This window comes from Fundulus heteroclitus, unplaced genomic scaffold, assembly GCF_011125445.2.
Source record: "Fundulus heteroclitus isolate FHET01 unplaced genomic scaffold, MU-UCD_Fhet_4.1 scaffold_783, whole genome shotgun sequence".
Classification (NCBI taxonomy): domain Eukaryota; kingdom Metazoa; phylum Chordata; class Actinopteri; order Cyprinodontiformes; family Fundulidae; genus Fundulus; species Fundulus heteroclitus.
In genome coordinates, this window is record NW_023397234.1 from 24635 (window position 1) to 51998 (window position 27364).

Sequence of the window (27364 nt, forward strand, 5' to 3'; positions counted from 1 at the left end):
CCTTACAGATTTCTTCTTTTTGTTTTTTTCTGGCACACTTCAATGTTTTCGATAAGCAAACCGATCTTATCATTAGACAAAAATTTAAAAAAAATCTGTTTTTAGAAGATGATTTCACAGTTATTGAGAGAAAAAGCCATACGAACCAGTCAGTGAAAATATGTTGCACTAGTTGTGCCACCATTAGAGGAAACACATTACTAAATAATGTGTAAATACATTACTGTGGAGGAACTATGGCCCAATCTTCTTTACAGCACTTTGAATGTCTTGTTACCGAAAAGTGCAATATAAATAAACCTACCTTACCTTGCACAGTTGATTTAATTCAGCCACATTAAATTTTTTTTTTATTATTACACAATTTCTCAATTGGATTTGACTCCAAAACCTTAATTGTGTTATTTTTAAGCCATTTGTTGGTGGATTTGCTGGTGTGCTTTGGATCATTGTCCGGATGTATATTCCAAAAGTGTTTGAGCTGCGGTCACAAACCGATGGTCAGACGTTTATGGAGGAAAGGCGGCTCTAGACCATCATACCACCATGTTTGGCCTCATTCCTTTTCTGACATGCTCTTAGTTTAACGCCACATGTATCAGGATTCACACTTTATTCCAATAGTTCCACTTTTGTCTCATCGGCCCAAAGAATATTTCCCCAAAGGTCTTGGAGATCATACAGATGATTTTTGGTTTTCTTTTTTAGCAAATGCGAGGAAGGCATTTCTTCTCTTTTCAGTCAGCAGTGGCTTTGCGCCTTGAACCGCTCCCATGAAGGCAGTTTCTGTCCAATCTCTGTCTGAGGCACGTTGGGTCGGGCCATGATGGCATCTTTTAGCCTACTTCATGTTGTCAAACGGGTTCTAATTTAAGGCAGATGTGTCAAACCCGAGGCCTGCAGGCTGAATCCGGCCCGTCAAGGCAATTTATCCGGCCCTCAAGAGGCGGCGAAGGCACATCTTGTCATAAAGTGGAAGCATATCTCCTTTTAAATTGTATAAAGTGGGTAAAACTGTGCCTCCTGTAGCAAATGTTTATTTTTTTAATTTATTTTTTAAACTTCCTAGATGTTGGTTTTCCCACAACACATTAAAACAACCCAGAAATGTCCAAAAAGAGGAAAAAGTGATGCAGAATGATGAGAGTTTAAAGGCTAATTCACCCCAATATCAACTTTTATTGCAGATAAACTGTGTAAACTGGGCCTAAGGTGCTACTTTTATGTTACTGTGCATTTTTCATACGTCAACGTGAACTGAAATGAAATTATGAAATCAAAAATATCATCTTTACAGGTGCAACCGGCCCTTTTTAATGACTTCCCTGGTTTAAGGGATGACTTGAGTGGCATGGCTGCTTTGATTGAACTCAGATGCCAGAAATCTGATGTCGTTAATCATCATGAAATATGTAACAATGGGGACAGTGGGTGAGGTGGCCTTAGAGGCTTTAGAGCAGAGAGCTTTCATCTTGGAGAAGCTGGAAGGTTCCGGGTTTGAATCCCACAGACTGCCACTCTGGGCCCCTGAGCAATGCTTCCCAGCCCGCTGCTCCCTAAAGGTTGGGGTTAAATGCAGACGACGCATTTCACTGGATGTCTGTCATCCTGGACGTTTGACGTCTCACTCGTTCTGCGTCTGCTGTGCGTTATCTGAGCTTTTTGTTTGATGATCTGAAACATTTAAGCGTGACACTAATCAAAAGCAGACGATATTCGTAAGTAGGGCAATTACTTTTCCAGCCAAGAAGTGTCAGAGTGAGTGAAGAAAATCCATCAGCACCATTTTTGGTTTTTTTTGTTTTCTCTCTCTCTCTCCTTCAGTCGTCCTCATCCCTCGCTACCCCCACCCACCCCAACTTCCTGTGGAGGGATCAGAGGCTGACAGGGTCACGCCCACCCCACCCTTCTTCTTTTTTTTTTTTTTTTGTTCCTGGAACTCCACAGTGGGACCCCCTTCTCCTGGGTGGGGGTTCACACACAGGCATCTTGTCAGTCCTCATTTATACACACACCATGCACATAGGCTCGCCGCGGTCTCTCGCTATTCGCCACTCGTTAGTGCTGCCCTTCACACACGCACAGACGCACACGCTTAACTCTTGCCCCCCCCCAATCCTTCCCCTCCGCTGCCTTGTTGGAGGGTAGATGTGGATCAACTTGGATTTGCTAAAGATCCTCGATGTTTGCTTCGTTCTGTTTGCAGTGGAAATACGTGACTGATTTGCTGAAACGCCAACCAGCTGACTCAAAATGCACTTAACCCCATGCATGTCGAAGTCCACACAGGCTTAAATTACAAACCAGGTTTGATCCAGGTCTGTTTATACCACGCGGTTTTTAAATCCGAAGCAATTTTGAACTGACTTATATCGAGGTGTATAAACTGTACAGCTTTAAATGCATTTAAAAGTAAAACAGTGCAACAGATTCAAATACAGCCAAATTAAAAAAAATAGAATTTCTAAGAGGCTTGTTTGTCAGGTTAAAAGTACCTTTTGAAAAAACGCAAAACATTTAAGCAGGTATTAAACATACTTTTCATTAAGCTCCCATTTCTGGATAGAAAATGTTGCTTTACTCATTGTTCTGATGCAATATTCTAATCTTATATCCTGTGTTTTTATTAGCTGGAGGTGGAAAAAACCCAGAAATGAAGGCTTTAAAACATCACCAGTCTGCATTAATCTATATAATGTGTTTCTATTTGTGAATTGAGTTACTGAAATAAATGAAATGTTGAAAAAAATTCTAATTTTATTTAATATGAATGTATGTCATACAGGTGGAATGATGGAAAAATGGGAACCCGTGTGTTTCAGGTTATTCTGCTGACAGTTAATGCCAATCAGCTCTGTGTTAATAACATTTTCTTTCTGCCTTTGTGCTCTTGCTACTTTTCATTTTTTTTTTTTTTTATAATTGTGAATAGGTTGCTCCGATCAGCTCCGTTTTCATTACACACGAGTAGTGGCGCTTGTGTGCCGCCTACGGTGTCTTGTAAAACCCTCAGCCCGAGTCTCCCGGCTGTCTTTAAATTTTATTCCTAAAACGAGGCTCAGTTGTGAGTTTGGTGCAAAGTGAAGATAAATGTTTGTTAACAAGTCCGGGTCTAAAGTAGGGACAGTTCTTCACGACGCTAAATGTGCTTAATTATGGATGGACAAATTATTCTTTTAGATATTTATCACAAGTTTAGAATACATTTAACCAACCAGCTCCAGAGGGAACAATGGACTCGTGTAGATTGTTAATATCTGCTGATACAGTGTTTGAAGCAACCTACTTTTGCAAAAACTGCTTTGGGAATTTATTTATTTTTCAGTTAAATGACATCTTTTCAATTACAGGGGAGAGAACTTACATCAAAATGTCAGGACAAGACAAATTGCGCTGCTTTCTTCAGGTTTTGGTGTCCGACAGCTAATTTAGGCACTATGAGGAGGTTTGATGAACAGCTTCACCACTTGTTTGACAGATTTTAGATAAGTAACCACAGCATTAGATAAACTGGTAGAATCAGCTTCCCGATTACAAGTGGTGGAAACTTAGTTTTTTTTGTGCCTCTGTGTCGAGAACTTCCTTGAAGCAGAAATGAAACACATGCCATCGCAGCTGAAGTCATGTCGTTACAGTACATCCGAATTTACTTCCCAGACGTGCTGCTCTAGAAACTCGCTTTGGCTTTCTTAGAACGTCTCTGACTCATTTTTTTTTAGTTCTAGGACAAAAATACAGACGCAAAAGAGTGCAGTTGTCTTAGAATCCGAAGAAATACTTTTATTTTAAATTTTTTTTACACCAAAACAGACATGCTTTCAGCCAGGCAAGACCGGTGAAATATCAGACAGTGTCAGTTTGTGGGTTGTGTTCTTGGTTTGGGGGGGAAGGTAAAGCATCAAGCTGCATTTACCTTTGTTTAGACGCACAGAGGGGGCTCTGTCTTATCACAATGGGTTTTTTTTGGAGAGGGGGACTAGTGTGTGTGTGTGTGTGTGTGTGTGTGTGTGAGAGAGAGAGAGACAGGGGTGGTTCTTACAGCCACACCCGGCCTGATTAGCTAAGGCCCCACCTCGCCGTGGAATCTGCTAGAGCTGGGTTAACATGCCAGCATGGTTCCACCTCACAGGAAAGACAAAACATCAGTTCAGAGGACTGCAGATCATTTAAAACCACTTTCAATTAGTCACTTTTGCTTTAAACGCCTTAATGTCCGATGAATGCCCGCCGGGTATATCCCCTCTGTTGTCCCGTCTGTCCTCGCTGTCACAGGGAAGATGTTTGACCAACTTATCAATGATTCGAACGATCTAAAGGCCGTTTTGATGTTTAACAGGTATTGTTACGCAAACTTTGCTCGTGGGAATCGGAAACACCAATTTTCAGATGATTAGACTTGCTACGGTGGCCACATGCGTGTGTTCATTTATCACAGAACTGATGATTCAATGATTTATAAAAGAGCGAGGCAGCAGATTGCTTAAAGATTGGACTCCGTTCATCTCGGAGCCGGAAGACGCAGTAGTTGGAACGAGGATATTGGCAACTTCTGATCTTTTACTCAATTAAATACATTTGTAACGAGTCTGTACGTTAATCCAAAAAAAAGTAAAAAAATGTATTCTGAAGCTGAAGATGTTTCTCTTCCCATCTAGGAAGTTTTCTCAGTTCAAAATGTCTGGAGTGGTGAGGAGTTCAAAGCTTTATAGACCTGCTGGCCTCGTTAGAGCTTAGATTCACCTGTAGATTCACCTGGAGCTGATCGCCCCAACCATGGAGAGTCGTTAGGCTCCTCGTTAGCCTCGCTCACAGGTTAAATGTTGTGGTCACATGCATGGAGGTGTGGATTGGGGTGAAACTTGGCAGGAATCAAACCTATAGCCTTGTTGTAGGTTTTTGAAAGTAGGTTATTTGTATCGGTTGTTTGCAGGGTTGCACTGGGTTTCACCAAACTGCGGAGCCATGCAGTGTTTTTGCTCACGGTACAACCTGAAGCGTTGGTACCTTCAGGCTTTACGTGTTCCACCAGGCTGAGCAGCGTTATGTTTAAATCCTACACTGCAAACTAACCAAGGAAAATCACAGTAATTTAAATAGCTCTGACCAATTCCCAAGCCATTTATTGGCCTGGTTTTAGAGTGAGTTCTTGCGATTTCTTCGCATCGAAACTTTAAAGTGTTTCTTATTGTTCAGTTCAAATAACAAGGCACCATCGCCCTTTAGGTCGTGCCAGATTTAGTTTTAAACATCCTACGTTTGCATAATTTTTTATTTTTTTTATCAGCGTAACAGCAAGAGACGTGATTTGTTTAGATAAGATAAGATAAAAAGTGGATTTGTCATCGCACGCTGTTGTCAGCGCTGAAATAAAACTGTGCTGGTCCTCAGGCCGAGAAATAAAATGAAGAAAGTCAGTAGAGTCAGTAAAAATAAGTCATACATTAAAGAACAATAAGATAAGGAATAAGAACCAAGCCATTTAAAAGCAATTAAAGGGCTCTGCAGCCATCTACGTAGGGCAGACGGCCACAGCCAATCTTCCGTAGGTTAGGTTGCACGGCTAACGGGTTCTGGAAGGCGATCTTAAGCCTTACGGTTAAAAAGTCCCTTCACATCTGGCAGCTGTGTCCCTTATCTCGTGACTGTAGGTGAAAGTTACAACGTGAACGGGGCAATAAATTGAGAAGTTCACGTTGGGGTCAGTCCTTCGCACCACAGCAGTCTGGCTGCGGTCAGATTGGTGCAGACTAGGCCCCCAAAGGCTCGTCTTTCCATATGAACGCGACGCCATTGTGGAAATGTCTTGGATTTTATCCGAGTCCTGAGTGGAGCTGTGGGTAGCCAAGGCCTGGTTGCAGACGACTCCAAGCGGGCTGCACTTTTCCATCCTCTTTGTGGCCATTTGTCATTTCACTTTCGTAGAGTTAGCGCTGAGGACTGTACGAAAGCATCTCCTGTGTCCATTTCATGGTTAAATTTAAGCTTTTCACTGCAAACGCATTCCTAAAGAGGAACACCTGAAGATGAGATGCCCTCTAAACAAGTGGCGATGGTCTCATTGCAGCGTCTCGTACTCATTGGAGGCATTCAAGCGTGAACGTGGTGACCGTACAACATCAGATCAGATTATTAATTGAAGCCTCTGAGTCCTCTGCAGTGCTTCCTCAGAAACCAGGCCTGTAGCCCCGTTCTCACTGGCATCAGCTGAAATTAAAGGGGAAGGAAAACAGAAAACGGACAAGTTGGCGTGCTATAAAAAATCCAAGCGGGGTTCACGACCTGTCAGTCAGCTGCGGTATGAAAACGGCGTAATAGTTTTACTTCGTTGGTTTAAAGTCGACAGCACTTTTTTATGGGTTTTGTAACAGTAAAGTTAGGTTGCAGTGGCTTGCATAAGTATTCAAAGCCTAAACTTTTTTTTTTTTTACATTTTGTTACTTTCTAAACCATGAGCTTTGATCTATTTTACAGTTATTCTATGATAAATCAGCACAAACTGGTGCATAACAGTGAAATGGAAGGAGATGACTGAAAGAATCTGAAAAGTGTGGCATGCATTTGTATCCAACTCATCTGAATCAATATATATATTTAAAACCAGCTTTCGCTGTATGGGTTTATTTACAACCTTCGCACATCTAGAGACTGAACGCTCATTCACAACGTTGTGTGGCGAGTTTGTGCGAATGAAAACTTTAAACTCCGATCCAATTGTAGCTCCGGCTGCATGTTGGGGGTCATCTAACTCAGTGGGATCCAAAACGTTTTGCACCAGGGGCCAAAAACTGCCTCAGGGGGGCATAATCATTTTTGTCCAATTAAAAATGCAAGTTAATTGTGAATTTGATTCCCTTTACCTGTTCGGCAATAAATGTGTAATACTGATTGAATAATGAAACAAAGTAGGAAATAACTAAGTATTGTAGGTCTTAAAAAGGGTGTTTGCCTGAATAGAAGATATTTTGTCGGTTTATAAAGTGTTTTAGTCTGAGAACTTTTCCTGTATTGTTGAATGGTTGGGTGTGCCTGAGTCTGTTCTTCAGTAATACGTCGCTGGGTGTCTTTTTTTTTATTCACCTTCCTACCATATGAAAATGAAAGCAAAAATAAATGACTGGTAAAAGAAAAAAACACTCTGTCCTCTACCACTTTTTTTTTCTTCTGAGGAAGATATACATTTGTTTTAAAATCTCATCCTGACAAAAGACCAAATAAAAAAAAAAGAGTCCATTTCCATTTTCTGGAGGGCCAAATTTGTACCGTTCTTAAGCTGTGGTCCAACGCCCCACGAAGCTATTCCAAGGGCCTCAGTTTGGACGTGTAGCCTTATAGCATAAATTTAAAGATTTCTTTCCCTCTCGGTAATAAATGTGCATGTAGTTTATTCAGTAACAGCTCTAACTTAGCGGTAGTTTATTTGCATGTTGCTAATGAAGATTCTCAGTCATCCAGGTCAGGATCACACCAAAAAAAATGTTAAAAAACAAAACAACTGGACTTCTTTCCGAAGTTTGAACACGTTTCGCTTCCCAATGGAGGTTTCAATTTAATTAGCATGTTATCTAAGCCATAACAAGACATTTTGGGAAAGAATATAAAGCTTGGAGCTCCACACTACTCCAGACATTTTGAATTGAGAAAGCTTTCTGGATGGGAAAAGAAACGTCTTCAAACTTCGGAAAAAAAAGTCCAGTTGTTTTGTTTTTTAACTTTATTTTTATTTATTTTTAGGGAATCTGTCTTTAGCTTTAACGAAGCTATCTTATTATATAGTTGAGAGACTAGAAACTTTGCTTTATTTGAACAGAAGGAGCAACAAACAGCTCCAGTTTAAAGCTACACTTTCTGAGACGCTAAGCTCAAACACAGAAACCCTTAAAGTCGATCCACTTTTTTTTTTTTTTTAGCTTGGCTCGCCAAAGTTTCAGTTCCCCGGTAATTTGGCGAGCGAACTGATGGACGTCCGATAGAGTTGAACTTATAAAGGAAGAGGAAATGGACAGTAGCTTAACCCAGAAGAGCTGGGTGGGTGTGTAGCTTCTCCTCCTGAATGGCTGTGTGTGCGTGGCTCTGCCTTGGCACTCCCCACTCGCTCTGTGTGTGTGTGTGTGTGTGTGTGTGTGTGTGTTGTAGCACCGGCTTCCAGAAAAGGGTGTGTCCGCCTGCCTACCACTGAAAGGGAGGGAGGGGTCACTTCACGGCTACTCCTCCCTGCTCTGTCTGTTATTTCTCTTTCGTTCTCATTCCCTCAGTGTCAGCCTCAGGATTTAGGCCTTTGTTTCTCTGCCTCCTCTCCTCTCCTCTCTTCTCTTCTTCTACTTTTTTTTTTTGCTTTAGGTTTTCTCTCTTTTCACACTGTGTGTTTCTGTGTGTGTGTGCTGGAGGGTTTTTAACCCCCCTCCCTCCCTCTTTCTGGCTGATTTTTAGAGAGAAGGTAAAGCTTGTTGTCACTTCTTTTCCCTTTAAACTCCTGCGTTCAGCTTCATCCTCTACCTGACCGCCTCTTTTCATCTTTTCAACTTATTTTTCTGCCATATTTCAACTCCTCACCCCCTTCCTCTGGCTTCAAGCTTTTTTTTTTTTTCTTTACCTTGCTCCGACCCCTCCCCCCTTTTCACCCCCTCATCTGCCCCTTATCACCTCCTCTCCTCTCCTCTCCTCTCCCCCCCACACTCCCTCCACCTCCTGTCCGTCCTCTACATCTTCTGCACAATTTGTACCTTCCTCGCTCTAACCTTCTGCCTCTTCTCCTCTTCCTCAGTGCCAGTCGACTCCAAAGCAGAGGAAGAGTGCCGCCGGTGCCCGAAAGAAGCAGAGGAACCCGGCCAGGCAGGGCGCCGTGACCCGGCAGCTGTCGTCATCGACGCCGCCGCCGCCGTCCTCTCCGCCGCCCCCCGCCGCCCCACCAGAGCGAGAGGAGGAGGAGGAGGAGCTGGCGACGGGGCCTCGGCCGCCGCACCAGGAAGCGAGGAAGGCGAACGACGGGGCGACGCTCGCCGTCAGGGTGAAGCAGGAGGAAACGGAGGAGGAGAGGGAGGCCCAAGGCCAGAGAGACATGCCCTCAGTGCTGATCAAGCCAGAGCCAGAGGAGATGGAGTGCACGGTGAGGAAGAGGAAGGGTACAGGGGGGGGGAGGTGGGGTTCTGGATGGAGGTGATTGGAGGGTTGATTAGCAGGGATGGGGGCGGATGGGGAAGATGGAGGAGAGTCAGCTGGGCGTAGGTGGGCGTGCGCAGGCGTGGCTGCAGGTTCTAACACGCTGGAACACGTCCAGCCTTCACAGGAGTCAGGTAGAGGTTCTGGTTTATCTGCTCGCTGCTGCTGCATCAGTACGCCGTCCGTCAGGATGAAGCAGCGTTCTGCCGACGTGTTCCCAGGCTTTAGAAATCAGTCACAACGGAAGCAAACAGGAGACGTGGAGATCGGTCAGGTGGTGTCAGAGCGTTTATGAGGCCCGTGTCGTCTTTAAATCAGCGAAACCTTCACAGACGTTCCTCCGCACACGCCATCACTTCTATACCAAACCGACGTATGGAGATTCTGAGGAGCGAGGATGTCCCAGAAGGTTCTGGTGCCTCCGTTTGCCTTTTTCTTGGTTGATTTCCAACCCCCATGGCTGAAAACCATGCCATGATTTCACCGTTGTGTGTCTTCATAGTCCAGAGACTCTGTTTTAGGTCCACTGTTCTGCTCCTCTTGAATCTTCTTGTTGCAGTAGGTGCTTCCTCACCGAAGAGGGTTGTTGGTGCAACATGGATGGCCTTCAGTACACCGATAGGAAGCATATCTGAGATCAGGATCTAGATCAGGTTTTCCAATTCCGGCGGCCTGCTGATTTTATTTCAGACCAGCTCTCCTAGTTACTTATAATATGTGAGTTAATATTTAGTATGTTATATGTGTTTCGCGTTTGATGAAATCCAAAATACCAGTAAAAATGAACCTGAACAGCAACAGGTTCAGCTGTTTTAGACATCCAGATGCTCAACCGCGTACCACAGCTTTACTTTAGTGACTTTTTAACGTGTTGAGAAGTCTGCAGACCATCAATTAAATTGAGAATCTTCAGATTTTAGGGTCGAAGAGACCGCCTTTCTGTTCCTCAGCGAGGCAAACAAGACAAAGATGTTCCGTAAACTCCCCAATTAGAACCTGAAAAGCCTCCAGAAAATTGACCCGAATACTTTTGCGCGCTTATCGAGGTCTCAGTGGGTTAAAAACACCCTGAGAACCTGAGTTTTCACATCATTGACCATACAGCTTAGATCAAAATATCGAAAACAAGAAAATTCTTATTTATTGTGGTGCTTTATACAACTACAATAAAAAAATCTAATTTGTTTTATAATGGAGCGACTAATTGATTTAATTGCAAATCAAATTCTGGGAAGTGGATTCGGAAAGTTTAATTTACTATGAATAGAAGGTGCTAATGGGGAATTGCATTTTAGTTGATCTGAAGCAGAGCATGACTTTATACAACATTTATAGTTATTTAGGGCACAGAAACGGACAAAATTGGACAAATTGGATGCAAAAGGATAAGTTCAGAGTTGAAGTTAGGAGCAGGACCGTGGCTTCCAGACCTTTTACGTTTTTATGGGCCTGGATGCAAACAGAGGTCTGACAATAAACCAGATTATGGCAGATATTTTGTCTGGAAAATTAAAAAAAAGTGCAAATGGCTCGCTAGACATTGGGTGAGGAAGTTGGTTGGAAACATAAAAGGATGTTGACTCTCTGCAGAGACACAAAGAGTACATTTATGAGTGGTTATCGGGGGGGGGGGGTTGGCACAAATATATTCTCACAGGAAAAAAAATTATTGTGCTCCTTTTTGTACTTAAATATTTATTGTCTCAGTGAGCGTTCCACCATACAGATAAAAAATACCCCAAAGACGTATTATTTTTGGGATTTCTTCGGCATTCAGACATAAAGCCAATGGTCGTTTAAGATTGTTTGACTGGTTTAATATATAAAAATACTGTTTTTATATCATGGGAAGGTGTACAGCTGCAAACCGGCTGTTGATTATGCGTTATGCAGCTGTGTCTTAGTATGCCAACTGCGATTTATCACACCAAATGGCTAAATCTTCCCTAAACTCTACAAGGAGTGACGTTTTAGGTGTGAGTTTTTCTAATAAATGTAAAATAGAGGTGGGATCCACCCTGGACTGGTCACCAGTTCATTGCTGGGCAGCACATTCACACCTGGGGGCAGTTTAGAGCGCCCAGGTAACCTACCAGTCTGTGTGAGGAAGCTGGAGTACCCGGAGAGAACCCTGACACGCGCTGGGAGAACATGCACACTCTTATGTCGTTAGGTCCCATTTTAATGAACAGATGAATGAAGGAATTTGTAGCATATTCACCGGCTTAAAGGTCAGTTAGCTACTTTACCTGAGGAGGCAGGTGACCATTTTTCATACCTGCCGCAGTTTTTCTTTATCAGAAATATTTCCAATTAGTCAACCTGTTGGATTTGTGTTTGTTTGGGAAGAGTTTAGGAGAAAATGCCTCGAGTTTTTTCCAGCCATGGCCTGCAGGTTTTAGCTGTTTCCCCCGCTCTGATACACCTGCTTCACTTGATTGCAGCTCAGCAAAGGCCCGTTTAATCAGCCGTCGGTGGACGTCAGGTCTTCTGGACCAGGGAAACACCGAAAACATGCCGTACAGCATAGGGTTGGACGATATAGAACAAAAGCATATCGATAAAACAGAAATCAAATTGATAATTATCAACAAATTCAAAACATATATTTTAAGTGCAGCCCTGAACATTTATGATGTTAGTAATCTATTTTTAGATACAGATACACACAAACCAACTTTTGGTTTGCGTGATCTTTGACGGGGCGGAGCTTGGTGACGGAGCGTTTTTGGGTCTGCGTTGTGATTGGTTGGGAGGATTTAGTGACTGTTATATTAACCTACATGACTAACATGTAAAAGCAAGGAAAATTTTTATTTTAATGAACTTTTTATTGACCTTTTTTTCCCCTATCATCGATATACAACTATCGATTATCATCCAGCCCTAGTACAGCACGCCTTGAAAAACACTGCACTAAGCTGCATACGACTGGAGGAAACCGCCGTCTCTCCCTGACGGTCTGTCACGTTTAGCAGATGTACTAAGTCGGGTTTTCTGTACCGGTAACCAGAACAAAAACGGTGGAGAAGAAAACCCCGGTCACTATGCATGCCTGTTTTAAAAGATATAACTTAAAAGTGTGGGTCTAAGAAGCAGTAGTCAGCTTTTGTATCCGTTCTGTTAGCAAAACCTTCAATAGGTGTATTTTGTTTCACCAGTAGACACAGGAACTCTCGCAGATGCATTTTTATTTATTTAAAAACAGCCTTATTACATATTCTTATTTCAGCCAGCAACAGGTGGGGGAGGGGTTTATCTAATCTGTTCTGTAGAGGTTGAAGAGACTTGATCTAACTTTCTAAAGTTGTGACTGTATCTTAATACCAGAAGCCATACCTAACCTTCATGTTACCTAAACATAAGTTTACTCATTATGCTGCTGAAGCTCATTTTCATCACAAAATTGTCACTCTTTCACTCTAATCATGCATTTATCTTTTCTTAAAAATATGACACGGAATCTGTTTTAGATAAATTTGGTATATTTTTCCTTGGTTTTCATCTTCTGCCTCTTAAAACCAATTGAAAATGTTTAATAATTTGATTCAAGAGTCAGATTTCTACAGGCAAACAATTTTCTTTGTCAGGAGGATTTCTACCCTCCCTTTATGCTGTCTTAAAATGCCCCTACTAGTTACTTATTAGTCCATCTGCTTGCTTGTTAACATCTCCTGTCCTCATTATTGATGTGTGCTAATTAAACGCAATCATAGGTAACGTCGGCCCTGCGTGAGCTCGCCGGGCGTACAAGTCGCAGCGCATTAACATTTCTGGCTGCATGCTGTAGCCGATGGGTTTAGGTCCACGGCCGGCTATAACCGGAGCGTATATACGACACGGGGCGTGAGGAGTAATGATAAGGTGGTGTTTGTGAGAGTCGCAGGCACGCAACAGCAGCCATTACCTCAGCCTGCCACGCAGAGAAGGGATGCACACGGGGAGGGTGGAGTCGGCAGGATGGGTGCAGCACGAGGAGAATATGCTGGAGGAAGTGTAAAAGAGCACGAGGAGACAGATGGGGATTGCTTTCAGATGGAGGGAGGAGATACGGTGGAGGTGGAGAGGGTGTGGACAGTCAGATAAGAAGCCGACTGCACTGCAGGATTATGACTGCTGTCCATTTGGTCCTCCATGTTGTGAGATGACGACTCAGTATAGTTTGTCGCTTTGTTTTTTTTTTAAAACGGGCACACAGAGACCCTTACTGTCATCATTATATCATGTTAACATAACCTCAGGTGTGATTCCACGCTGACGTTATTTATCAAACCCCAGAAAAGCCAAAATACACCCAGTTATTCAGCAGCTTGGAGAGCATCAAGTTTATATTTTTTACCTCTTCGTGGAGGGATTTCAGACTGAGAATCTTTACAGCATTCAGCTCTTTGAGGTTTGCAGAGATTCGTTTCTACGCGGCTCTCTTGATGACCCGGTTTGGTCCGACAGACAGCCAGATGGGCCCACATTTGGCTCTGGAGTACAACGACATGCACAGAAGTTCACGGCTGACTCAACGAGGAGGAGCCGTGGCAGCAAAACAAGCCCAAACCATCACCCCGTCCACCTCCGTGCCCGTCACTTGAGACGAGGTGTTTCTGCTTCTATGCTCGGCTGGGTTGTCCTGGCTCCCTGCCAAAGAAACATTTCTCGTTCAGCTTTTTGTCTAATTGGGCTGCCGTGAACTTTAACCATTAACGTGCTGACTGAGGCCCGTAGCGTCTGCGTTGGAGCTCTTTTTCCAGCTTTTCAATTCAGTTTTATTTATATAGCACCAATTCACAGCACGTGTCATCTAAAGGCACTTTCCAAAGTTAAATTCAATCAGATCCTCCAGGTTGGTGAGAAAGTGTCCTCTCTAAGGAAACCCAGCAGGTTGCATCAAGTCTCTCCAAGCAGCATGCACTCCTCCTGAAAGAGCGTAGAGCCACAGTGGACAGTCGTCTGCATTGTTGATGGCTTTGCAGCAATCCCTCATACTGAGCATGCATGAAGCGACAGTGGAGAGGAAAACTCCCCTTTAACAGGGAGGAGAACCTCCAGCAGAACCAGAACCAGGCTCAGTGTGAACGCTCATCTGCCTCCACCCACTGGGGCTTAGAGAAGACAGAGCAGAGACACAGAAAGACCAGAAGCTCACATTGACCCAGGAGTACTTTTTATGTTAGATGGTAATAGTGGATGATCTGCCTCCCCTGATGATGTCACAGTTAACAGAACGCCAGACCAGGTGTACCTTCTATGAAGAGAAACAACCCCAGAGAGAACAAAAAGTAAAAGATTTAAATGACAAACAATGCAAATTGGAGAGCAGTAGGAGAACTCAGCAGAGTGAGAGAAATAGACCCTGATGTCCTCCAGCAGCCTAAGCCTATAGCAGCATAACTATAGAGGTAGCTCAGGGTAACATGAGCCACTCTAGTTATAAGCTTTGTTCAAAAAGGAAAGTTTTAAGATTAGTCTTAAAAGTAGACGGGGTGTCTGCCTCACGGACCAAAACTGGGAGTTGGTTCCACAGAAAAGGAGCCTGATAGCTAAAGGATCTGCCTCCCATTCTACTTTTAGAGACTCTAGGAACCACCAGCAGACCTGCGGTCTGAGAGCGAAGTGCTCTGTTAGGAACATACGGGGTAATCAGAGCTCTGATATACGATGGAGCTTGATTATAAAGGGCTTTATACGTTAGAAGAAGAATTTTAAATTCTATTCTTGATTTAACAGGAAGCCAATGAAGGGAAGCTAAAATTGGAGAAATATGATCCCTCTTGTTGATTTTCATCAGAACTCTTGCTGCAGCATTTTGGATCAGCTGAAGACTTTGAACTGCATTTTGTGGACTTCCTGATAGTAAAGAATTACAATAGTCCAGCCTTGAAGTAACAAATGGATAGACTAGTTTTTCAGCATCACTCCTGGACAGAATATTTCTAATTCTGGCAATATTCCCGAGGCGGAAAGGGGAAACTCTGGAAACCTGTTTAGTGTGATATTTAAATGATGTGTCTTGGTCAAAAATAACACAAAGATTTTTTACTTTATTACCAGAGAACAAGTTAATGCCATCCAGATTAAGTGATTGATTAAGAAGTTTATTTTTTAAACTTTTCACCGTCTGCCATTGGTTTCGCTCCCATGAGAGAGTGAAAGCCTCTCTGTAAAATGATGGACTTCAAGCAGTTTGGAAATGACCTTATAACCCTTTCCAGGTTGTTGTAGAGCAAAAGTTGCTTCTCTCATGTGATTGCTGTTGTCTTTCCACCCTGCCACTGTGTTAAGCAGCAGAACGATCTGCACTGGCCCAGAAAGTTGTCCCGCTTCTCATTTCAACAGGCAGCCTCTAAAAGCCAAATTATATGAATAAATCTAAGCGCTGAGTGCCCACAAACTAAATTTGAAGGCTTTACAGGAGCTTTGACTAACAGGATCAAGACAAAGTAAACAAAATTACTAACTTAAACAAATAGCAGTGGATGTTTTCAGTGGCGTGTCGTTCCCCGTTTGGTCACACCGCTTTTTGTAACTGTCACGACTTGTCTTCACTCGGGGCCCCGAGTGCCGTTTAGTCTAAACCGAGAAACCATGAATTTATTAACTGGCCTGTCAGAGGAAAACTCTGCTGCAGAGTTTGTGTCGAGGCCAGACTGAAACTGTGCTGCACCGCTGCTGAATGCAGAAAATTGCATGCTTTGAAATCGCTTCTTCACGTTCCCTGCCGGTGCAAAGCTGTTTTTGGTTTTGTTGTTTTTAAAGGATTTGCTTCTGCAGTCATAAGGTATTTTAAGCATGCGATGAATGCAGGATAAATTTGTAGCAAATTTTAAACAATTCATTAAAAATATTTCTGGACAGTTTCTGTGCATTAGCCTGAAAGAAGGCAGTTTTCTACGGTTTCTTGTGTTACTGCGTTTAGAGTCATTGACAAATGATGTCTTAAAGAAACCGACACAAAGCAACAGCTGCACCAAAGGTTGCAGTTTTTTTTTTTAATCAAGGGCAACAATATTTCTGAAGCAGGTTATACATCTGCTTCTCTCTGAGAAAGCAAAGCCTTCTGGTAAGGATGTCACAAACCAAGATTTAGTCCGTTATATGACGTATGGATGGGCATTTATTGTATCGCTTACCGCTATTGTGAAATAGTCTTTGTCATTATACAAATTTTGATTCATCATGACGACGGTGCATTTTAATTATTGCGTGTTCAGACATCAGTATCGTTGAGATTGTTACTTTTTTATACTTTCTCCCATTGGGTCCAATGGGAGCGTCAACAAATATCAATAAGTCCAAAAATTGGATGAAAAGCAGTCGCTGTGTGCCGTTTAGGTAACTCGTGTACCACAAAATATCGTGATCGAATTTTAAATCTGTATGGCCCATTCCTGACATGCAGGTTAGGTGATTGGTTTTCACATCCAAGTTACTGTGGGTTCAATAGCTCGTAAAAAAGCTCATCAGAAAAGAAGTGCTGTTTAAGCTTTGTGACAACCGAACAACCAATAAATAAAGTTTTCTTGAAATTGAGTGTATTCGCCGTTGATTTGAGCAGGTAAATAAGGTTATTTGCCATTGGAATAAAATTTTCTGCATTTAAAATGGGAATAACTCATCTACACCATCTTATTTCATGTGATCTAATTATCCTTTTTTAGTGGTCAAAACACTCATTACATTGGCAGATTATCTTATTTACCTGCTCAAATCAAGGACAAATACACAAATTTCAAGAAAATGTTACTTTTAGTTTTGTTTTTGCATTGTATGTCTTATCAAACCGGAAAAACGGTCCTACCTAATTTGAATCTATAAAATCCCAGTTTATGCTGACAATGGCCACACTAATTCACTTCATAAGCTCTGCGATTCAGCGTTGTTCTCTTATCACTGCAGGTGATCTTCAAATAGTTGCATTCAAAGTTTTTGAATGCAACTAAAGTTTTTACTGCTACAGGGTTCCTGCGGATCCTTAAAAAGTCTTAAAAGGCATTGAATTCTGTAATATAAAACTAAGGCCTTAATTGGCATTAAAATGTCTTAAATCAGTCTTTCTTAGGTCTTAAAATTGTTACCAGGTCATAAATAGGATTTTAGTTTTGTAATCCTTACCAAACAGTAAAATAATTGACACAATTATAATTTTTTAAATTTACCGAACGGCTCAATGGAACCATTATTGGTTCCGTCCCGATAGCAGAACCAATAAAAACTGTTGCAGCCGGACTATAGCTGCGAAAAAGAGTTGGCACTGGTTATGTTGTGGTTTTAAAAACTGATTTATAGTTTATTTTAGTAGGGAACAAAACAACGTTTGTGAATTCAGTTCAATAGTTGTTAAAAAATATATCTGTAATTTTTGTGTGTTTTTTAGCTTTCTTCCTATATGGAATGTTTTTCAAAATTTTAAGCATGTCTACTGAGCCAGAAAGTAATGGTTTATGTTAAAATAAACATTTGGGTGAAGTTGCCACAACCAGGTTTATCTTGTTTATGGTGAAGTTGGTCTTAACTTTTTATTTCAAGTGGCATTAAAAAGTCTTGAATTTAACTTGCCTTATGCTGTAGGAACCCTGTGCTAACGAGGTTTTCGCTGAACTCCCATCATTCAGAACGGACAGCCGTGCAGAAACGACGCACAGAGGAAGTTACCTGCAGGACGGACGGATAGAAAGCACATTTTCCGATTGGTCGTTGGGAAAACTTTGAGTTGTTCGGCTCACATGAAGCTGAAAGTGTCGGGGCGTGGGGGAGGGTTCTGGTGGAGCCCCTTGTGTTATGTGTGTGTGTGTGGTGTGGTTTGGGTTAGTGATGGGTGGGGGCTGGGTGGAGTAGTATTACGTAAGGGATCATTAAGCTGTGTGTGTGTGTGTGTGTGCTGACCACACCTCTGCGGCTGTCTCTAACACTGGGGAGTGGACTTTCCTGCTGCAGATAAAGTCTCCAAGAAAGTGGACCTTCCTGCAGTCCTGTCAGCTCCGAACCCAAACCGTCAGAATCGTCACCGTTATCACTTTCATAACATTTCCCCCCCCTGAAAGTCGGCGCCCTTCGCAAACAGCCTGACAACGCCACCGTGCAGCTGCTACACGCGCCGTTGGCTTCGCACATGCTAACGGCACACAAACAACCAACGTCCAGGTTTGCTCCTCCTGAAGAACCCGATCAGACCAAGCAAATGGCAAAAAAAACAAAAAACAAAGAAGCTGTGCAACCCTTAATGATTGCCTCTACTCTGCTGATCTGTAGATCGAATGCTTGGTTAATTATTTCATCTATAAAATGCCATAAAGTAGTAAAAAAGGATGTTCATTAACCCAAAGACGACAACTCCAGGTACCGGCATGCATTCAGCCGACATAATGTTATCTGTTAATATTTATAGAACTCTTGAGCGGTGGGGAACTTTGACGTTTTATTACTACCGCTCTGTCAAATTTACAACTTTATACAGCAGAATGGATTTAAACTCGTGTAACAATCAGATATAGATCCTTGAACACGAAGTTTGAAAGCCTCCTGACCTACAGCACACGTTAAACCATTAATTAATAAATAAACAGAAGGACGGTTAACGCTCTGCCAACATTCTTCTGGCCCTGAGTGCCATAAATATCTAAATCAGTCAGGAGAATGAGAAAAACACACCCTCACACCTGCTAACATCTGGGGGTTTAAAGTTCTGGAAAAACATTAACCGCTCATTTTTTTTAGTAGAGGAAGTGACCTCATCCACAATAGCTCTCTTTATTTACCAATCCGATCCGTGCCCCCTCGCCATCTCTGTCACGATTCTTTGCAAAAAACTGTTTCTTTATCTCCGTCGTCCAGCGTTGTCACTTTAACAGATTAATATGTTATAAAACACGTGAAAAAAAGGCTCATGCTGAACTCTTGTTGGGGAAACCCATCGGTATTTATGAATGGATAGACGATGCAAGTCAAGTTTATTTGTGTAGCACATTTCAGCAGCAAGGCGGTTCACAAGTGTTTTTAATCATAAAAACATTAAAACTTCATAAACACATAGAAACAGTCACTGGTTCTGAGACCAGTAACAAAAATGTGATTGTTTCAGGTGAAAATATCAATACTCATCAGATATGTTGGTCAGTCCTCCTGGTTTTATGGCTGAAAGCAGCTGGGTTTTCAGTCCTGATCTAAAGGATCTCAGTGTTTCGGCCGATTTTTGCAGTTTTCTGGAAGTTTGTTCCAGATTTGTGGAGCGTAGGAACTAAATGCTGCTTCTCCATGTTTAGTTCTGGTTCTGGGTATGCAGAGCAGACCAGAACCAGAAGATCTGAGTGGTCTGGAGGGTTGATACAGCAACAACAGGTCTTTATGTATTTAGGTGCTAAGCTTTCAGTGATTTATAAACTAACAGAAGTATTTAAGTCTACTTATTTAAGTCTACTTGGATTTAAGGTATATATATATATATATATATATATATATATATATATATATATATATATATATATATATATATATATATATATATATATATATAATATGGGTGGGTGGTTTTAAGTGAGAGGAGGCGTTTCAGAGCGTATGGGCAGAGGAGATGAGCAGACGGTGTAAAGTGGGGACAACAACACAGAGAGAGCATGGATGAATAAACATGTCTGCTTCATAAAGGTTAATCAGTGTTTGTTAGTCCAGAGGAACAAAGGGGTCAAGGGTCATCCAGCACATCCATTATTATTATTATTGCCGTTGCAGCGGCAGCAAAAAAAAAAAAAAAAACAGTTTGAAGAAAAATTCTCTGGACACAACTTTTCATCTGGTTGCTCTTTTTTTTATTTTACCTCCATTGTTCCTCTCCTTATAGGCTCTCTTCCAAACTTTTGCACTGAAGTCTCTCTTCCTCTCTTTCCCCTCCTTTTACCCTCTTTCTTTCTCATCTCTCTCTCTCTGTCGGCCTCGCTACCTCACCCTAATAGGATATGTCGGGGGAGGCTCTGCTTCCGCTCGCCCAGTCACCATGGCAACCACAGCTCTGGCGGGAGTTGCCAAAAGACTGTATCCCCCCCACACCCAACCCAACATCCCCACCCCTCCATCGCTCCTCCTCTTCCTCCTCCACCTTTTTTCTCCCCCTTCCTTCCAGCACACACAGTCACACTGAATACCTGCCAGCCAAGCACAGTGAATGGATCTAATCTGGGTTTCTCGCATACACAAACGCACACTCACACACACCAACAATGAAGGCCTCTGTGTGTGTGTGTGATGTACGCACATAAACAAGTCAGTTGTCCTCCAGCAAACAGGGGCGCTCATGCACAAAGGGAGGCCGTGCGTTGTCGTCCGTGCGTGTTTTGCGCGTGCCACAGCTTCAGGGTCTGTTTGCTGAGCGTTTACCACGTTTGCCACGAGCGCAGGTTAGCCGGTCTGCTGCTGCTGCTGCTGCTGCTGCTGCTGCGTGTGTTTCACAGCTCCCACTCCACTCACAGGATTTCACATCCAGGCTCTGTGAAAGGAGCAATGGTTCATGGGAGTTGGGGCTTTGCAGTGCAGATAGAGGATGGATGCAGCTTTTCCCTGCTGCTGCTGCTGCTGCAGGATGATGATGATGATGATGATGATGATGGTGGTGATGGTGATGTCATTGCTGGCAGCTCGCTTTCCACGGCGTGAAGCTTCCAGGAAGTAGAAGCAGCTGTCCCCCCCCCCGATGGAGACAGGAAGCAGTTCTGGTTCTCAGCGCCTCGTACTGTTCATGTTTTTCTGGCGTCTGAGGGGCTCGCTGCGCGACAACCAGGGGAGGCTGAGAAATGTTCAGCTCGCCTTTGATCTTTGGCGGCAGCGACAAACGCGCACACCCCCGCCGCTTTAATTGCCTCGGCAGACAGCTGCGGAGAACCGTGCCGCTTGTTTCAACTGTCATCTGCCGGAGAAATTCAAGTAATTTGGGGGCAAAAAGTGTTTTTTTTTTTTCCCCAGCGATGAATGTGGGGCATATTGCACCAAACAACACGTTCTTGTGTTTTCTCATCTTTATCGCTTGCAAAAATCCAAAATGTCCAAATCCTGAGGCTAAATCTATTGCACGACTGCTTTTATGTAGAGGTGTAAAAAAAAATGAAGTTTAGATTAGGCTTCACTATCAGTTCAGTTCAATAAATATTTATTTTTATTACGCCAATTCACAACAGGTCATCTCAAGGCCCGTTACAAAGTCAGTTCTATCACTTCATACAAACATATTATATATACAAAGATTTCTGTCTAAGGATATTCATCTATAGATGGATATCTAATCTGGATATGCAGTTTATTTTGATATTTTTTATCATATTCTTTTTCTAAATGAGATTAAAAACTCAGTCAAAGATAATTCTTTGCAAAAAACCCAAGGCTATTATAGTACATTTTAATTTTATAAGTAGTACATATTTCTTTTAAAGTAAATTTTTTTTTTGGTATCAGCGTCATTTAGGAGTACAGAAGATTTAAATGGTCCAGTGGGAGAATGTGGGATTTTGTATTTTAAAAAAAGAAGGAAAAATAATGTGTAACAAACTCTATAAGTGTGTATCTAAAATATTTTTTATTTGTTAAAAAATTTAATACTAAATTTACATTTATAACAAATAGATCAGTAAAAATGCACAATATATAAGCTCTGTTTCATGCAAAACAAAGCTAATATGTTGTTTTTTTATATGTTGTTTTATGTTTTTTTATGTATTCTGTACGCACTTGTGCTTTTGGTAATGTAAATTGCTTTATAAATAAAGCTGGATTAGCTTGGATAAGATAAAAAATTGAAATAAATCTATGTATTAATAACTGCAAACAAGTTGTAAATTCAGGCAAATTCTTATTTTGTAATGTTTTTGATGTAAAAAATTATAACAACCTAAGTAAAATAACAAACATGACCATACATTTTTTCACTTATTCTGTTGTTGTATAAAATATTAAATTACAGAGGAAAAAAATAATGAATAAGACGTTTTACAAAGTATAATTACATAAACACTTTAAAAATTATGTAAATTTTTTTATTAACTTGAAGATAAATCCATAAACATCACAAATGTATTAAACATATATTTCTCTAGTAAAAATAAAATACACTTATATCTTTAGCCTTAAATAATAAATAAATATATCATAAAATTGACGCAGCATACATACTTTTGGGCCCAATGACCAAATTTAACAGATTTTTCTAAAAGTTTATCACTTCAGAAAAACTGAGCTGCATGTCGAAGTAAAATTATTACTTTAGCCTGTTTTATTCTGATCAGACGCTACTCTGATGGTCAAGACTGAGAAAGATCGCCCAGAGATCCAGAACAATAATTTTATTGTCTTTATTTTTGCTCATCAACTGAGGAAAAACACCTGCCAGAGGCGATGCGGCGGTTAAACGGAGGACTGGTGTGTGCCAGCTCTGCCGCTAATGAAGTACTGACAGATTTACGGCCGCCACGATTCAATCAAGAGATTTGAATCATGAAAGGGATGAATATGAGGCAGGAGTTGGGGGGGAAAACGCTTGTTACAGTGTTGTTTTCAGGTTTCACCAGAGTGAAAAAGCTGAGCTCCTCCTCCCCTCACTCATATCTGCAGATAATCAAAGCTTTGCAGGAGCTTCGCTGTTCTAACTCACATTTCTCTGGCTTTCAAACAGCGCTGCCGTCTCTCACTGTAGTTGGACGTAATGTTTTTACTGTATCCTCCAGAACTCGTCTTTCCTGCGCGACAGCTGCTCTGAACAGAAAACTGGATTATTATGCAATTTTAAAAGAGGGCACGGTTTGAGTTTGAGGTGTGAAACGACGAGTGGCGTGACGAGGCACGAGCGAGGCCGCGCCGCCGTGAATGGCTCCCACCATGTGGTCCTTGACCCCCTTCATTGTGTCCCGAGCTGGTTCCAAAAAAAAAAGAAAAGAAAAAGCTTTTTTGCAACGTTAAACTGGCAACGCAGTGCAAATAAATATAGAAACATGCAACTTTAAAAATAATTGGTGCATGATGATTCAGCAAGAATCTGACAAGACGTCCAGCTGCCTTCAACTCATCTTATGACTGAAAAAATTGCAAAGTACACCTGTTGCTGTTCAAGGCATTTCTTTTTTTTATTCTTCCATTGCTAAAAGCTTTCATAAAACATTTCCACTAAAACGCAGGACTCCACCGGTAACAACGTGCTGCAGCTTTTGGACAGCAGGGGTGTGAAACAGGTCCTGGAGGCCTGGTGTCCTGTCTGACTGTTTATGTTTACATGCACAGAATTTCATAGTCGCATTAAAATGTATTCAGATAAAAATCGGATTGTACCGTTTTATATGGGCACACAGTTAAATAAATCTCATCATAATGTGCGTTTATATGCACCTGGCTTTATGCAGAATATAACCACTCTGACATCTGCAGTTATCAAATCCCCCTAAAAAATACCACAGAAGAAGAACTTTGCTTAACAACAACAAATGGCAAACAAAGCGGTATTATACGAGTTCATTTATATTCCTAGCATCCAGGCTGGACTTACACGATGTTCTAATTAAGGTGGAGACGTTACTGATTAGGCAACAATTATTATTATTTTTTTAACAGAAAGGTCGTATCTGGAGCTCCGACAGTTTTGCTTCCCGACGTATTTCCTCAACTCACCAACGTGGAAATACGTCACGTTTACGTCGGACGCAGATAAGCGCTCAGGTCAGTGGGCCGCATTCGTTATAACTTGATCCTGACGAGCTTTTACATGCAGGTTGATCAGATTATCAATCATCTAAAACCACTCCTCTCATTCGGATTACAATTTAATTCCGATTGAGCTTAATCCGATCATCATATTCCGAGTGGCTTGTTTACATAACACTTCTTTATTTCAGTTGGCCCTTTATTCCGATTACTGTTGTCCAGTAAACGTAGCTAACGTGTCTGACTCAACCTCAGTCAAAAGGGTCAAACTTCCTCATGCAGCCAGGTTCTACAGGTTCTACAGATTGGCCCAATGCCAAAAGTAAACAATGGTGTGTTCTGTAATTTCCCTCTGGGATTATTCAAGTATTTCTGATTCTGATTGACCCAGAGGGACGGCTAAGAGTTGCCGTTTTGTGCACTAGTCACAGAATTTTGCTGAAAAACTGCAATGTTTTTTTTTTTTTTTTTTTCAAGATTTGTACTGCTCACATGAAGCTGTACAAAAACGTTAAAGGTTCAGGTCACAGGAAATGCACTGCACACTGCAAAAACAGAACTTAAAATAAGTAAAATGTTCTTAAAATATGTGTATTTGTCCTTGATTTGAGCAGGTAAATAAGATGATTTGCCTATGGAACAGGATTTTTAACCTTAAAATAGGAACAACTCATCTCCATCATCTTATTTCAAGTGCAGGGATGTCTAATTATCTTATATTAGGGGTCAAAATACTCATTCCATTGGCAAATAATCTTATTTACCTGCTCAAATCAAGGACAAATACAGTAACTTTAAGAACATTTTACTTATTTTTAGATCTGTTTTTGCAGTGCAAAAAGGGAACAAAAAGTAAGTCAAGTTTTCTTGAAAATTAATGTATTTGTCCTTGATTTAAGCAGATAAATCAGACTATTTGCCAATGGACGTGAGTTGTTTTTACCCCCTAAAATGAGATTAATTAGACATCCTGCACTTGAAATAAGATGATGGATGATGAAACGTTCCTATTTTAAAGTGGGAGGAATCTTTATTCCATTGGCAATATTCTTATTTTGTTGCTTAAATCAAGGAAAAAATGCATTAATTTCAAGAAAATTTGACTTACTTTTAGTTCCCTGTTTGCAGTGTGAGACCTCGCCTCTCTCAGTCAGCATGTTGATGCCTCTTATTGTTTTCACACAATCAGTTTAAAATCTGTGAGTTGTTTGTGTAGAGTTTCCTATTTAATGTTCAGCTTGGAATGCGATGATGTCAAACACTCAGCTATGGCCTTAAGTATTCAGTCTAAACTTCCTTCTGCCCCGCTGCTTCGTTTCCACATGTACAGCTTGAGGAAACTTCCCTGGACTGCAGCGAGCCTCCCCTGTTGGGTTTGCAGCTGTGACCAGCAGGCAAAGGTTTGGCCCGGACTACACAGGCAGCCGGATCAACCCAGTCCGCCAAAAGCTGTGCTGCCTGTTAACAGGTTGATCAGGAAAGGAGAGAAACCAGCCCCTAAACACTGGCTGGAGCCAGTTGATGTTGGATTGGGGCTCCGTCTATGACCATGGCGTCAGCTGTTGATGCCTTTTCCTTCCTTAAGTCTTTATTGTACCGTCCATCTCTACCCTCACACTGAAACATATCAGTAGACGACCAATGAATGTAGGAGGCGTCCGTATGAAGGGTGCCTCCTAAATGCCCCCGTTTGGAGGTTGTCCTGCCATGTCTCATTGAGAGGAGAACCCTTTAAAGACCCGGGGTCTGAATGGATGGATGGATATAAACGGATTCTTGGACGGATGTATGGATGGATTGATAAATCGATTCTTGGATGAATGGATGAATAAATTGATTCTTGGACGGATGGATAGATGAATGGATGGATAACTTGATACTTGGATGGATGGATGGATGGATGGATGGATGGATGGATGGATGGATGGATGGATAACTTGATACTTAGACGGATGGATGAATTGATTCTTGGACGGATGGATGGATGGATAACTTGATACTTAGACGGATGGATGAATTGATTCTTGGACGGATGGAAGGATGGATGAATGGATGGATAAATTGATTCATGGATGGATGGATGGATGGATGGATTGATAAATTGATTCTTGGATGGATGGATGAATGGATAAACTGATTCTTGGACGGACGGATGGATGGATGAATGGATGGATAAACTGATTCTTGGATGGATGAATGGATGGATAGATTGATTCTTGGATGGATGGATGAATGGATGGATAAATTGATTCTTGGATGGATGGATGAATGGATAAGCTGATTCTTGGACGGAACGGATGGATGGATGAATGGATGGATAAATTGATTCTTGAATGGATGGATAGATTGATTCTTGGATGGATGGATGGATGAAGGATGGATAACTTGATACTTAGACGGATGGATGGATGATTTGATTCTTGGACGGATGGAAGGAAGGATGGATGGATGGATTGATAAATTGATTCTTGGATGGATGGAGGATGAATAAACGATTCTTGGACGGACGGATGGATGGATAAATGGATTGATAAATTGATTCTTGGATGGATGGATGGATGGATTGATAAATTGATCTTGGATGGATGGACGGATGGATAAATTGATTCTTGGATGGATGAATGGATGGATAAATTGATTCTTGGATGGATGGATGAATGGATGGATAAATGATACTTAGACGAATGGGTGGATGAATTGATTCTTGGATGGATGGAAGGATGGATGAATGGATGGATAAATTGATTCTTGGATGGATGGATGGATGGGATAAATTGATTCTTGGATGGATGGATAGATGGATAAATTGATTCTTGGATGGTGGACAGATGGATGGATGGATGGATTAATGGATGATGGATGGATGAATGGATAAACTGATTCTTGGACGGATGGATGAATGATGGATAAATTGATTCTTGGACGGATGGATGAATGGATGGATAACTTGATACTTAGACGAATGGGTGGATATGAATGATTCTTGGATGGATGGAAGGATGGATGAATGGATGGATAAATTGATTCTTGGATGGATGGATGGATGGATGGATAAATTGATTCTTGGATGGATGGATGGATGGATGGATGGATGGATAAATTGATTCTTGGATGGATGGACAGATGGATGGATGGATGGATGGATCATGGATGAATGGATGGATGAATGGATAAATGATTCTTGGATGGATGGATGAATGGATGGTAAATGATTCTTGGACGGATGGATGAATGGTGGATAAATTGATTCTGGACGGACGGATGAATGGATGGATAAATTGATTCTTGGAACGGATGGACGGATGGATGAATGGATGGATAAATGATTCATGGATGGGTGGATGGTCAGAGACATGGTTGTTTGGACGGATGTATGGATAGTGGTTGCGCAGCGCGGTACATCCGATAAGATGTGGGTACCTAGTCTGAATTGGGGACCCTCCACAGGACTGCCAGGGTCCTTGAGCAAGACACTTAGCCCCAGATTGCTCACCGGGCGCTTTAAGCTGCCCGCTGCTCCAATGGGACAGATAAATGCAGAGGACAG

General features: G+C 41.7%; 1 protein-coding gene across 1 annotated transcript; it reads left to right on the forward strand.

The window, feature by feature from the left end:
- The first annotated feature begins 1418 nt into the window (after positions 1–1418).
- Positions 1419–13742, forward strand: LOC118561990. The gene is made up of 4 exons (XM_036134269.1): positions 1419–1488; positions 8385–8434; positions 8762–9119; positions 13606–13742. The coding sequence occupies exons 1-4, from the start codon at positions 1419–1421 to the stop codon at positions 13740–13742; spliced, it is 615 nt and encodes a 204-aa protein (XP_035990162.1).
- Positions 13743–27364: the final 13622 nt, after the last annotated feature.

Excerpts from the sequence above, each read along its gene's own strand:
- LOC118561990 (XM_036134269.1), top strand. The coding sequence starts at position 1,419 with ATGGGGACAGTGGGTGAGGTGGCCTTAGAGGCTTTAGAGCAGAGAGCT. Across the intron at positions 1,489-8,384 it reads CATCTTGGAGAAGCTGGAAG|GGTTTTTAACCCCCCTCCCT; the intron begins GTTCCGGGTTTG and ends TGTGTGCTGGAG. Across the intron at positions 8,435-8,761 it reads GGCTGATTTTTAGAGAGAAG|TGCCAGTCGACTCCAAAGCA; the intron begins GTAAAGCTTGTT and ends CCTCTTCCTCAG.